The following is a 15,195-nucleotide window of genomic DNA, read 5'->3' on the forward strand; positions in this document are numbered from 1 at the left end:
TATTATCTAATTCGTTTAATTTTTATAAAATGACTATATATAAAAGGGTCTACTGGACCCAGATAGAAAACTAAGATGCCAAAAAAAAAAAAAAAAAAAAAAGAAAACTAAGATGCCCATTTTTCCTGGAATATTGAAGACTAAGCAGTAATAGACTGAAATTCTTCAGATAAATACAAGAACAATTACTACCTTTCTAAGTTGATAACTATTGAGTAGTTTGTGACAATTAAGTCCAATTCCTAATAGCAGCCATTTGCAAAAGTAACCTACCCCAGAATAGTTCATGCAAAGGTCCAATGAGACATTCAGAATCTTTGGGTCCCTTTCACAGGGATATCCCTACACTGGAGAAGTACTGTAGGAGTCTGACGGAGTCTAACGACACTAGTATGAGATCATTCAATCAACTCTTGTTCTAAATTCTCATTCACTAAGCAATCTGTTCTTAACCTAGCTTCCTGTACAAATTTGCCAACAGAAAAATAATGCCCTTACTAAATGGTATTTGGGTTAAAAGTAGTTATATCTCTCATTAGGAAATAAGTTGGCTTTCGGGTAGTAAAATAGGATTTCCAGTATTTATTTAGGTGAGGAGAGTGTTAGGTTGTTTATTTCGGTCAGTTTGTTAAACCTGAATAGGCAGAGGCATATCCTCAAAGTTTCTATACCTGCAAATGAAAACCCCACAAATGAACTAAATCATATGGCATTAGAAATAATGGTTTATTCTCACTTCTTTTCTGAGTACAACCTTTTCTCATGGATTTTGCCTGCATTCACCACAAAATACTTATGTAATTTCTTTATCTAAATACCTGGAATTTGTTCTGACCAGCAGTAAGTTCTTAGGAAACTATAACCTCTTATAAAAGCACAGACCAAGCAAGGGAAGGGAAACATTCAGATTGATAGTTACTGACTTCTAAGAAGGTTAGCATAGTCCATTGTTAAACAGACATGAAAAAAAAATAGTACTCTACTGAGATGATTAAATGTATTAATTTCTTTGAAAATGTCAAGGGGAAATACTTTTCAATGTTATTCTACATTAAAAGTAAAGGGCACTCACCAGTTTACCCCATCTGCTTCCACCCAGGCAAAGCGGTACTCATTGACCCGGAGCATCAGCTGCAAACACCCAGCAACGCACTGCACGTATTGAGAACTCTATGCAAGAAGAAGTGCACACTTTTAAACTCGGAAAGCATTTAAAAAGTCACGCACACAAATGTCTAGATGAAAGGTCTGGTATTTTACTAGAACTTGTTAGCATGAGAGCACCCAAAACCCCCTATCTTTTCAAAGGCTGATCTTCATCTTTGCTTTTTCTCCACCTCTTAAAAATGAAGACGATTTTGTCTCCTAAATTAAATCAACACAAGTTAAGACTACTTAACACACATAGTTAGGAAAGGCACGGATAGTTATAACTTTGATATAGTTTGATAAATAAGCATTCTGCCTTGCAACATTTCACATACCTCTGAATAGAGGCAGTATATAGAAAGAATACCACTTGACATAAAACACAAATATTAAAGAACAAAAAACCCTGACAGTATCTGCTTTGAGACAAGCCTATATTTGTATGATCTCCGACCGGATCTAATATTCAGTTTCTTCTTCCTTCACGGGGACCACACTGTCACGCACCCTGAAGGACATCATTGGGTTGAAGGGAAATGATTCCATTTAGCACACAGGTAGATATATTAGAAAAACTCAATAAATGGTTGAACTTAAAAAAAAAAAAAAAAAAAGACCTGGGAAGTCAGTGTTGGGCCAACTGGTTAAATCATTTGTTGGGACACCCATAAACCCTAGCAGAGTCCTGGCTCTGCTCCCAATTCTAGCTTCCTGCTAATGTACAACCTGGGATGCAGCAGATAATGGTTCAGGCGTTTGGGTCTCTCTCATTCATATGGGAGACCTGAATTGAGTTCCCAGTTCTCAGTTTTGACCTGGCCCAGCCTGACTCTGTGGGCATTTGGAAAATGAACCAGCAGATAGGAACTCTGTCTCTCTCTCTCTCTCTCTCTCGTTTTCTTTCTCTCCTCTCTTCTCCCCTCCCCTCCCCTCCCCCCTCCCCCCCCCATCCCTGCTCTCTGTCTCTCACATAAACAGAAAGAAAAATCTATATGGCATATAAAAAGTTAAATACTTGTAAAAGATAGTCTATGATTTTTAAAAAATAAGTTCAATGGCACCATCTCATAAAAACCGTGCTTAAATCTGAAATTTATTAAAATAAACAAGATTCAGGGCCAGCTTTGTGACCCAGTGGGGTAAGCTGCCACCGGAGACGCCAGCATCCCATATGGGTGCTGGTTCAAATTCCAGCTACTCCACTTCCAATCCAGCTCCCTGATAATGTACCTGCGAAAGCAGCAGAGGACGGCCCTAGTGCTTGGGCCCCTGCACCCATGTGGGAGACCTGGAATAAGTTCCTGGTTTCAGCCTGACCCAGCCCCAGCCATTACAGTCATTTAGGGATTGAACCAGCTGATGGAAGATAGATAGATCTCTCTCTCTTTCTCCTGCTTTCTCTGTAACTCTGTCTTTCAAATAAATAATAAATAAATCTTTTAAGAAAAAAAGCAGGGGCTGGCGCTATGGCACAGTGGGTTAATCCCCCGCCTGTGCCACTGGCACCCCATATGAGCACCAGTTCTAGTCTCTGCTGGTCCTCTTCCAATCCAGCTCTCTGCTGGGGCCTGAGAGGGCAGTAGAAGATGGCCCAAGTGCTTGGTCCCCTGCACCCGAGTGGGAGACCCAGAGGAAGCTCCTGGATCCTGGCTTTGCATCAGCACAGCTACGGCCATTGTGGCCATTTCGGGAATGAATCAGCGGACGGAAGACCTTTCTCTCTCTCTCCCTCTCACTCACTGTCTGTAACTCACTGTCTGTAACTCTACCTCTCAAATAAATAAATAAAATCTTTAAAAAAAAAAAAGAAAGAAGGAATCATACCTAGGAAGTTTCCAGTCTGCATCCATTTTCCTAAATATTTACAATGAGCTTTCTTTCTATCTTTAGGAAGTAGAGAGACAAAAGGAAACTTCAGACCCTAAACTTCATAGGGAACATGCTAGTTAAAAAAAGAAGAAAAATTTTTTTAGAAAAAAGAATCACAGATGTTACATAAAATCAGAAAGCTAATATATATGATGCCACTAAACTGTGTTCTAATTTTTATTAATGTTAATTTATTTATTATCATCTATTTCAAAAGCACACAGAGAGAGAGAGAGATTGATTTTCTATCCACTGTTCACTCACCAAATGCCCTCAACAGCCAGGACTGAGCCAGGTTAAGCCATGAGCTGGGAACTCCATCTGGGTCTCCCACATGAGTGACAGGGCCCATGTCCCTGAGACATCATCTACTATCTTCCAGGCCATGCATTAGCAGAAATGTTGAATTGAAAGTGGAATAGCGAGAACTCAACACCAGCACTCTGATATGGGTTGCAGGCATATAAAGTAGCAACTCAATGCACTATAACACCTATCTTGTGTTCTAATTTAAATAACATATAAAATTTAAAACTTCAAAGAAACTGCAAGCACTAAAACATACAATCAGAATAATACAAATACACCTGTTGGGACGGACATTATTAAGAAAAGATTATCTTGGCCGGCGCCTTGGCTCACTTGGCTAATCCTCCGCCTGCAGTGCCGGCACCCCAGGTTCTAGTCCCGGTTGGGGCGCCGGATTCTGTCCCAGTTGCTCCTCTTCCATTCCAGCTCTCTGCTGTGGCCCGGGAGGGCAGTGGAGGATGGTCCAAGTCCTTGGGCCCTGGACCCGCATGGGAGACCAGGAGGAAGCACCTGGCTCCTTGCTTTGGATCGGCGCAGTGTGCCGGCCATAGTGGCCATTTGGGGGGTGAACCAACAGAAGGAAGACCTTTCTGTCTCTCCCTCTCTCTCTCTCACTGTCTAACTTTGCCTGTCAAAAAATAAATAAAAAATAAAGAAAAGATTATCTTATGTTCCAACTAGAAAGTAGTGAACACAGTTTATACAATATATCCAGGAACGTAATTTTCCTGACAACTCAAAACATTAACAGAAATTAACAACCAAAAAGAACATTTTCAGTTCTAAAATAATCTTTCATAGTGGGAAAAAATTTCTTTTTCCAATTACATCAGCAGGTAGCAACCTTGACTGAAGGATATGAATTTCAACTTTCTTATCTAGAGAGAGAACCTGAGCAAGGTTTCTAGACTGAATGGATTTGATAAAGGCAACCTGGGCATTCCCTCTTCTTCCACTTATCATCAATTCCTTCTCAACACAAAAATTTGTTCTTTCTCCTTCTTTCTTGTGTCCATTCACCATGTTACAAGGAAATACATAACACACTACAAATACAGATTTTTCATTATTTATGGCTTGAGCATTCACATTATAAACAAGCATATAAAAGGTGCTGGTCCCAGGCCAGGCAGTACCCTGTCCTATCAAACACTACAAGGCAGTTCCCACATCATTCCAGATATGCTTTTCAAAGTACAGAGTAACAACAGCACTGTTAAATGACTGAATTATTGCTTTCAATTGAACAAAATAGAATGCATCATTTGTCATCACTTAAATTGTCTCACTACTCTTGTAAAAATTATTCAATTTTTTTTTTAAAGAAAATAATCAACTTTGGATCAATCCAACCAGTCACCATCTCTAATGCTACACAGGGAAAATTCAATAGCTCTGGAGAAAACTCATACAACCACGCAAAGCCACAAACACCTGGGTCTCTGCTGTTTCTACCAGTTCCCAGAATCCTTGCACACATTCACTACTCTTCTCCTATCCTGCTGCTTTCCCTCACTCTCAGCAGGTAAGAGAAAAACAGCCTACTTGCTAGTGACTCACTAAACTACCATTACCTCACCTTCAACCTGATCTACCTTTCCAGCCACTCTTACATGCCTGTCACCTAGGAGAGACAGTTGACCTTCCTCCTGTCCAAAACCCAGACCCACAGCAGGGTCTGTGTCCCCTTACACCCACACAACACAATTGGCCCCTCTCCCCAGGCTCACACTTTTCATCCCTTACACTTCCTAGGATAGCCAAAGCAAATCTGAATCCCTACATGAGACCGTTAATTGGGCTCTTGGACTCCATGCTTCTCCCTTATACACAATGCTGCATGTTTACGGAAAGAATACATTCCACAATTACTTGTTCAGGCTGTTCTCTCAGATAGAATATAACCCTCTGAAGCAGGACTCACGCCTGCTGAGATCAGTGTTAATCTTTCAGCATGATGCACTGTAACTAGAAGACACTCAATAATTATTTCTTGAATGAACAAGCAAAAGTGCAACTTAACTCTATATCTTACACTAATTCCAAATGAACAATATTCTAATACATACAGTTTAAAGGTCTAAAAGTTTAAAAATTTGACCAAAATTTCTATACTTAAAATAATTAATAGCACAGAAATAATAAACAATATAGCATTATCATAATCTTGGGGTGGTAATAGAAGTCAGCTCCATGTTTGAGCTAGTGCTCTTTGTACTGTGCCAATATCCTGGCACATCCTAAGCACTTGCCAAAAAATGCACTTTCTATGCAGCAAACTTCAATGGCAAAGAAAAACCCTATTTTTACCTGTGAGCACACTTAACTGCAACTATATTACATGATAATATCATAGGGGAAATAGCAACTGACAGGATTTACCTGCCTGGTGAATATCATCTTTAAGAACCATAATCTGAAGAATTATAGAAAAATTCATAAATGAGAAATTACAAAATAAGTATGCAACAAAAGATAAACATGAAACATGAGTGATATTGTACCAAAGTAAATTTAATGTTATAAAAATGTTCACACTGTTTCATATTTTTCTTTATATTTTTGTGATAGAATGTGCAAAATACATTTAAAAAGCAAGGATGGTATTCACATCTACATTTTGGAGTTGTAAGCACTTGAGAAAACAAGCTACTGCATAAAAAACATCTGTTTCACAGTGAAAATTGCAATACCCTGCTATCAGTGGAGCACAAACATGAACTTGTGAAACACAATAAGTGAAAATAAGTTTGAGAAACTAGTTTTAGATAAAATGGTAGGAAATTATTAATGGTCCCAGAAACATTAAGTAGGTTTCATGCCTATGAAAAGATTCATCTGTAGAACAAGTGAACTTGTACACATGTATATGTGTAATTCTTCTTATACTACAGAATCATTTACTTAAAAAAATAACACAGGACAAAATCAGGTGTTAATAGGGACATAGAACAAACAGGATTCTCATACTTTGTTAAGAGCAACATAAATTGGTTTAGAAAAATAACTGCCAGTATCTATTAAAACGAAATTTACATATATCCTATTACCCTGCAATTCCACTCTAGAATTATGCATTCCACACATAATTGTATACCACTGCCCCAAAAGACATGCACAAGAATGTTCAGAGCAATGTTATTCACAATAGCCAAAAACTAGAACCCAGTAAGAGAATGGATTACACTTGTATTCATTTATAATAGAATAACACACATCAGTGAAAAAGAATTACCACTGAAAATGAGTTGACATCACAGATACAATAGCAAGCAAACAAATCAAGAAACATTAAGAATTCATACTGTATATGATCCCATTAATACAGAGTTTACAGATTGATATTGTAGATAACAATATTAGAGTTCATAATAATGAAACATTTATAAATGCTGAAATGAAAAAAAAAAGGATCAAGTAAGATGAACCATAAGGGATAATTCATCTTGGTGAACACTTAACATCTGTGCATCTTTCTTTATGTAGGTTATGACATAATATGAAAAAAAGAAAGACAAGAAGAGGAGGGGAAGGACTGAACACTAGAACCAGCAATCAGAAGTTCTGCCACATTATCTTGAACAAATCATTTAACCCCTTCAAAGTTGTTGGTTCATCAAAAAAGGAAAATAATTTCCACCCCATCAACCTAAAAGTTTCTTTTAGAAAATCTGCTATGAAATCAAAATCAGTTACTATAAAACATTAAATAATTGTAAGGTAAACTATTATTATCTGATATTCAGGAACTAAAATATACATAGCAAGAATGATGTTAAAGTTGACTTACTAAAAAACCCCTCCAGTTGGGGCCGGCATTGTGCCTTAGCAGGTAAAGCCGCCACCTACAATGCCGGCATCCCATAAGAGTGCCAGTTCAAGGCCCGGCTGCTCCACTTCCAATCCAGCTCTCTGCTATGGCCTGGGAAAGCAGCAGAAGATGGCTCAAGTCCTTAGGTCTCTGCACCCATGTGAGAGACCTGGAAGAAGCTCCTGGCTCCTGGCTTCAGATCAGCACTGCCAATTGGGAAGTGAACCAGCAGATGGAAGTTCGGTATCTCTCTCTCTCTCTCTGCCTCTCAGTGTAACTCTGACTTTCAAGTAACTAAATAAATCTTTAAAATAAAAACCCTCTAGTCAATATGCATAAAATACTTAGATTAAATTAAGGTAGTCTCATAAAGAGATATTTCACTATTTACAAGTTTACAAATAAATCTTCAACTACACTCTTAATCTTATTTGGGACCTTACTATAGGTAAAAAGATTTTTTGTGTTTTTTTGTTTGTTTGTTTAGTTTTGTTTTTTAAGATTCATTTCATGTGTTTGAAAGGCAGGTTAGAGTGAGAGGGAGAGACATATAGAAAGGTCTTCCATTGGCTGATTCACTCCCCAAATGGCTGCAATGGCAAGGGCTGGGCCAGGCCAAAGCCAGAAGTCAGGAGCCCCAACTAGGTCTCTGACATGGGTGGAAGGGGCTCAAGCACCTGAACCATCCTCCGCTGCTCGTCCAGGTGCACTAGCACACAGCTGGATCAGAAGTGGCACAGTTTGGACTGGAACCGGCGCACACCTGGGATGCTGGCATCACACAGACAGTGGCCTTACCCATTATGTCACAATGCCAGCCCAGGGATTATCGATGTAACTAAGAAAACATGATTTACTATATAAATTATTGCTGTGTGTACAACTTCCAAGAACATACTTAAGATATAGTATTACTACTATTGTTTATGGTGCTGTATTTGAAAATGACATGTAAAAAGAAACTCTGATACTCAAATATTAATCATTTAACTTTCTTTTGAGTTGCTAAAATATACCTCCAGGCAATCCTTCCAAAATCTGATCAGAAAAACCAAAGTCATAGATTCTTATCTTTCCTGCAGTCTCTTAACATTCTCCCATGCACATATTTTAAAGATTTATAATATATGAAAAATATTAACTTTGTGATAAAAAGACAATAAAAAAACATCAAAAACTGCTTTAGGTGAGTAACAACGCTCCTGAAATACACACAAAAAAACATGTACAGGTGATTCTTCCCAATACTTATCTGCCAGGAATACATTCCAAGACTGCCAGTGAATTCTAGAAACTATAGAATAGTACTGAACACTAAATGTCCTATTTTTTCCCATGTGTGCATACATATCTATATAGTTTATAAATTAGGCACACCAAATCATGGACAACTATAACAAATCATAAAATAAAACAATTACAATAATAGACTATAATTAAATCTATTTTTAAATTTTATGAGTTATTTCTGGTATTTTCCAGGTAATATTTTGGGACCTCAGCTGACTATGGGTAAATGAAACCATGGAAAGTAAAACCATGAATAAGCAGGGAGGATGACTGTAACTGACTGAGGTACCCTGAGTCCCCACACACTTTACAACTCACAGCTGGAGCACACTACTGTTAAGCAACAGATTTTCTGTGTTATGTGAGTTTCTCACAGCCAGTTGATTTCTGCTGCTTGGTAGCACTTTCTTTTTAAGACTTATTTTATTTAAGAAGTTACAGAAGGAGAGGGAGAGATACACAGAGCAAGAGAGATAGTCTACCCACTGGTTCACTCCCTAAATGGCCACAATGGCTGGGGTTGGGCCAGGCCAAAGCCGGGAGCCAGGAGCTTCATTCAGGTCTCCCATGTAAGTGCAGGGTCCCACGCACTTGGGCCATCCTCAGCTGCTTTCCCAGGTAAATTAGCAGGGAAGTGGATTGGAAGTGGAACAGCTTAGACTCACTGGTGGCCATATGGGATGCTGGCATTGCAAGAGGGTATTTATCCCAATGCACCGCAACTCTGGCTCCTGGGTAGCACTTTTGATGGATTTATCAACAAAAAGTGAAGCACTAAACCCAGGGAGTCCTCCCCTCTTCTGTAAAATGGCCAAATGTCACATCAGTGCAGCATTCAATTAAAAACAAAGCCAAAGTGACAAGATTAAAAAAAAAAAAAAAAAAAAAAAAAAAAAAAAAAAAAAAAAAAAACACCTCTACTAGCAAGGACATCAGAATCAGAACTGCCACAGAAAACAACTTTAAGGAATCTAGTCAAAAGTCAAAAAAAAAAAAAAGAAAGAAAGAAAGAAATATTTTCTCCTCATCTAAAATGCTGTTAGGTTTAGCTTTGCTAAAACATGGATGAATCTCAAAAAACATTATGCTAAGCAAAAGAAATCAGGCACACAAGGCCCTGTGTATCATTGTTTACATGAAAAAGGTAAATCCCAAGACAGAAAGTAGATATGTGGTTGCCAGGGGTTGGGAGGAGAGTAGAAATGAGAAAGAGACTATTCATGTGTACAGGATTTGGTTTCTTTTTTTTTTTTTTTTTTTGAAGTGCTACAAATGTCACAAAGTTAGACTATGGCAATGGTTGCACAGCTCAGATACACTAAGGTCCACCCACCTGAAAATCAATGAATATCATGGTATGTAAAATCTACTTCAATAAAGCTGCTTTTAAAAATCCTTAACTAAAATTGAAAATTTACTTTCTTGTTCTCACTAGCCACATTTCCAAGTGCTCCAGTGACATACAAGGCTTCTGTAGAGGATAGTGTGGATACACAGAACCTTTCTATCATCACAAGTCTAAAGAACAGAGCTGCTGCAGAAACATTAAGATGCAAGATCAAAGGAGAACGTACAACTTCATCAAGTCACTTATTTCCTGTGAAACAACGTCCATCACGCAATACTAAATGCTATACCAGGATCTGTAACAACAGGAGCTAGAGAACAGGTTACAGTCAAATTAAGGAGCAAGAAGTCACCCTGCTCTCCTACATACACCTACAAAGAAAGTGGGCACAGGAAAAAGGGAAACAAAGAAACAAGCAAAAAATTCCCAGATCCTGTCAGAGATCACAGCATCCTCTTACCAGGACATCAGCACAACAATCTACTTCCCAGGCAGGACTGCTTCCTCAGAAGAAATGATTTATAATTCCCTTTCAAGAACCAGTAAAGAACTGAACAGGCTGTTTAAGGTAACTACCTGTAATTTGATGTTGTCTATTATTTTCACAACTAAATAAAGATAATGCATTTTGAGGAAGTCCCATTTATATAATGTCATTTAAATTAAAATGTTTGTAATGATCCACTGATAAATCATGATAATACTTCTGTGACTATTTTTAAAAGACTGCTGAACTGTGTTCATTTTGCATTTCATAATGCAAAATTTTGTTTGTCTTATACTGCCATCAAGTGGCAATGTTATGGAATGCAGTTTGTGTTTGTCTCCATTCTGAAAACCTAAGGGGATTTTAAGATATGATATGGATATATTAAAAAATCTGAGTAGACATTCTGATTTGAGAGATGCATTAAAGATCCAATTCCAGTCCAGTTCTCTTAGGGAGTAACCCATTTCGTTGCAGCTCTGCCATTCATTTGTTATATGACTTGGGCACACTGGTACTCTTTTCTGCTTGGCCCCATGGCTCAGCCACAAAGTGTGGCTAATAGTATGAACAACGAAAAAGACAGCAAGTGGATCTTCAAGGGTATGTAAATGTCAAATAAGTAAAACAGAGCCATGTATATAGTAGGTGCTCAATAAGTAGTACCTACTAGACTAAGATTCCCCTTTTAAAACACAGGTATCAAAGGAAGAGGTGACACCTTTCTCAGTCCACTTATTGAGGCCTTCTTTTCAAGTGACCGTCATTTGAAAAAGTGAGAGCCTTCAGGAAGCGTCAGAAAATGTTCAGGTTTGAAGGGTACTCAAGAGAAGAGAGAAATCAAAAGCCGTCTTTTCCATTCTCACAGTTACACCCACTAATTCCATTTGGAACATATGTGTATGAATCTACTGATAAATCACTTTGACTAACGCATTGCCAGTCCAACTTATCAGTTTTGTTTTGTCAGTACACTGGAGAAAGAAGAGCAAAATCAGAATGTCCTGTTTGCAGAGCTTATACCTTCTCATGTTAAGCTCTAATAACTTACCAACACTGTAACAACTACCTAGGCAAGTTTGTAAGACAATCCTGAAAGTATCTGTTTTTAAAAATCCACCAATATGTATAAAATACAAAAACTGAACAATTTTTCAAAAATTTCAAACTGGTAATAATTCAAGGCACACGAGATAAAGATTCCCACGTGAAACCCTGCCTATGACCAAATAATTAGACTCCCTACCTACTACTTCTCCCCACCCTGGCTCTAAGATGGCTTCTTTAGTTGACAGCTTCCTCTGATTCCACTTTGGAAGATTCATTTCCATTTCTATCAACCTACACCCCAAGACAATCCCAGCTGTTAGCCCTGAAAACAGATTCTTGGGGCATGCATTTGGTGCAGCAGCTATGAGGCTGCTTGGGATGCCTGTATCCCACATCAGAGTGTCAGATATAGCTCCTCCATTTCCAATTCAGCTTCCTGTTAATGTGCACCCTGGGTGATAGCTCAAGTAGTTGGGTCCCTGCCACCCATGTGGAAGACCAAGATTGAGTTCCCGGATTGGCCTGACCCAGCCCTGGCTGTTGTGAACATTTCAGCAGTAAAGTAGCCGATGGAGGATTTCTGTCTGTCCCTCTGTCTCTCTTTCAAATAAAGTGAAAATGAGTAAATTAAAGAAAGAATTGGATTCTGCTGCCAGCTACAGTCTTAGGACACACATACAGGTAATTACAGAAGCCTCAGTAATCAATATAGGCATTAATTAAATGGTATCTACAGAGCTTCATTTAGGTCAATTACAGGCAGGTTAGAGACAACACCCTCTAAAGACACTTCCCAGTTTCCCAGAGATATTTCCAACAAACGAAATCATATGCACCTCACCTACATTTCTCTTCTTTCTCTTTCTCTAGACTGGCTCCCATCGTGCCAAACCTGACTAGTCCAAACTTATTGCTATCTTAAGCTATTCCTGGGATACAGCAAAGTTAACTCATTCCCAAGAAGGAAAGATAATTTACGTCAAGAAACGACCATTGGGAGATAGGACGGTTTTTAACCTTTAATCTTCTGGCTCTACAAAAATGTATGGAGAGATCATGAAAAAGGTAGGGAACAAGTTTGGCCCTCACATAGTCTCACTTAAAGCACTGAGCAGCATGGTGCAGCTGCAAGTTTCGGTGCCATCATTTAACTCAGTTCCCAGCAACTGATGCACTGTTCTCCTGTCAATTAGGTCATTAGACTGTTTATCAGACAACTGAAGTTTGAAGAGAGTGATTTCATGATTATTCACTCCAGTTATACATCTGAATTTAGGCTCTTGCTTTGACTCTCATGTCTGAAATAAAGTGATCTGGAAAAAGAAGAGCAATAGGGAAGAACAAGTCTCATATCTATCACAGAAAAAGGGACCACTATGGACCATAAACACTTACATACAGTTTTGCAACACAATTAACCTAATTGGAGGTGATAAAACAAATCCATGAAATTAAGTGTTTGGGAACTAGTAAACACTTTAAGAATTCTGTGACTCAAAATAATTTATTTTTAGGATGTTAAGAGATAGTGAATTAAGAAGGAATATACTTACATCACTTGAAGAGACTGTTCCTGTTTCAACAGCAACACCGCTACCACGCAGTTTCTATTACAAAATAAATAACTTATTACTTAGTTTTGTTTTTAATTTTATCCTAACTTAACATCTTACAGAAGGGAGCTGGATGAATTTTATAATTATTTCTCTAATTCTACTTGAAGAAAGCATGAGGATGACAAAATACTCTGAATTTCATTACAGTCTTCCAGATAGTTTCTTAATAAATTACTAACAAACTGAATATTAAGCTCCAGTTAAATTCTGTGAGGCTAGTGCAAATTTCTAAGTCTCAGGATTTACCTGTTGAATGACTACCAGCAAGATGACTGCTTTAAACTGAACTATTTGCACTATATTCTGGGGCAAAGTTTTTCAAAATAGGTGCCTAATGACAGGAAGAGATGATATAGTATCAAACGAGGTTATCTAGAGAAGTACTATCAAGTTAAAGTAACAAACAAAATCTCAGGTATTATATAGAAATGACCAAAGAAATTTTAAAGCAGAAAGTCAGAAGTTGAAAAGTGCAAGAGAAAAGTGATAATGAACTCCCAAAAGAAAAGTTTTGTTTGATTCAGTAAGTGTCAGGCACAAGCCTCCATAACAAAGCATAAAACTACCAAAAGGAGGCTTCCAAATGTCACATAAAGTCAGAGGAAAAAAATACCCAAAGTTGCAACTAATTTGGTTTTTGTACGTTTATTTCTATTAGAATCATGAAGTTGTGGTCCTCTTTATAAGGGAGAAAACACACATGATAGAGAAAAAGAGACCTTCCAGATAAACCAGATATATGACATTTGAACAAATGTCATATGTGACATTTGAACAAAGCAGCTACACAACCTTCATAAAGGAGTCTATAATTTAATCCTGATCAAAGGCTCTGCACATGATGTGTCTGCCCACAGCCAAAGAGAGTGGGATAACAGGCAGGCTGAAGCAAGACCAGACTCTGAAGAGAAAAGCCAGAGGCACAAGGTGCCCTGCTGAGGGGCCCAATAGCAGAAGGGCTTACAGAGCAGAAAGGCCAGAACACGAGTTAAAGCCAAAGACTGATATAGAGTGCGCTTAAGAGACACAGAAGAGGTCCTGAAGAGCATTTATCTAATATCAAGTAGCTCAATTCTAATTAGAAGTGTTCTAGACACGGAGATATCTGTTTTATCTTTCACTAGTGATGACAGAAATGTCTCCCCCACCATGGTTACAACCAGTCAACCATTCCAGGAAAGGCAAATCACCTGTGAGGCAAGAAATAAATGTGACTTCTATGAGAAGTCAAAGGTGAAAGGGCCCACAAAGCTAGCAGCATGCTGCAGTAGTATAGAGATTCTTCTCCACCAATTTTATTTCATGACCCAGGTACAAGAGGCCCTTAGTATCAGAAAGCCAACACTGACGCAGGGTGAAGTTTATATAAAGGGAGATAGAATTTCAAAGTAGAAAATGGGGGAGAGGGGCAGAGCAGTGTTTCCTAGTTAAGCATTCTGAAGTCAAAGTAACAAACATTTTGAAATTTGAAACCTCATTTTCAGATACTGATTTTTCATGTTTTAAAAACTTGTTTTTTGAAATACCTCACAAACAGTAAAATCTAGAAATTGGTGGTTCTTATTAAAAATATCTTTTAAAATTAAGTCCAGAAAGAGGCTAAAATTGATACTACTGACATTTAAAAGATTTATTTTTGTTCAAGACACTGAAATAGCCATCCAGGGTCCAGCGTTGTGGCACAGTGGATAAAGCCACTGCCTGCGATGCCAGCATCCTTATGGGCACCCCTTTGTGTCCCAGCTGCTCCACTTATGATCCAACTCACTGCTAATGGCCTAGGAAAGCAGGAGAGGATAGCCCAAGTGCTAGGGTCCCTGCACTCCAGTGGAAGACCCTGATGAACCTCTTGGCTTTGGCCTGGCCCAGCCTTGGCCACTGCAGTCATCTAGGGCGTGAACCAGCAGATGGAAGATCTCTGTCTCTTTCTCTGTCTCTCTCTGATTTTCAAATAAATAAATACATCTTTTAAAAAATTATTCAAATACAAAAGGCAATTAGGCTCTCTCACAAAGGTAGACAATGATAAGATCAATAGTGAATCTAACCAACTGTCAAGACATTTCTCTCTCATGCCTCAAATTAAAACCTGTAAAAATAACGCTAGCAAAGTCTCCTGAAATCTACATTGCAACTTACTAAAAGTCTATTTCAGCCGGCGCCGCGGCTCACTAGGCTAATCCTCCACCTTGCGGCGCCAGCACACTGGGTTCTAGTCCCGGTCGGGGTGCCGGATTCTGTCCCGGTTGCCCCTCTTCCAGGCCAG

At 38.5% G+C, this 15,195-nt stretch overlaps 1 protein-coding gene across 2 annotated transcripts in view; it reads right to left on the minus strand.

Moving 5' to 3' along the window:
* The window catches only part of ATP6V1H (ATPase H+ transporting V1 subunit H), a 113,952-nt gene that overhangs the window by 75,194 nt on the left and 23,563 nt on the right, over positions 1 to 15,195 (minus strand). Inside the window, exons 7-8 of one of the 2 annotated variants that reach the window (XM_008255525.5) lie at positions 12,867 to 12,920; positions 1,073 to 1,170 (exon numbers count right to left, since the gene is read on the minus strand). In XM_008255525.5, coding sequence (XP_008253747.1) covers positions 1,073 to 1,170; positions 12,867 to 12,920 — 152 coding nt within the window. The remainder of the gene's footprint in view (positions 1 to 1,072; positions 1,171 to 12,866; positions 12,921 to 15,195) is intronic. The other variant, XM_008255526.5, reaches the window with a different exon arrangement.

Source organism: Oryctolagus cuniculus, chromosome 6 (genome assembly GCF_051225735.1).
Source record: "Oryctolagus cuniculus isolate XC-2025 breed Fujian yellow rabbit chromosome 6, ASM5122573v1, whole genome shotgun sequence".
In the NCBI taxonomy this organism is placed as follows: domain Eukaryota; kingdom Metazoa; phylum Chordata; class Mammalia; order Lagomorpha; family Leporidae; genus Oryctolagus; species Oryctolagus cuniculus.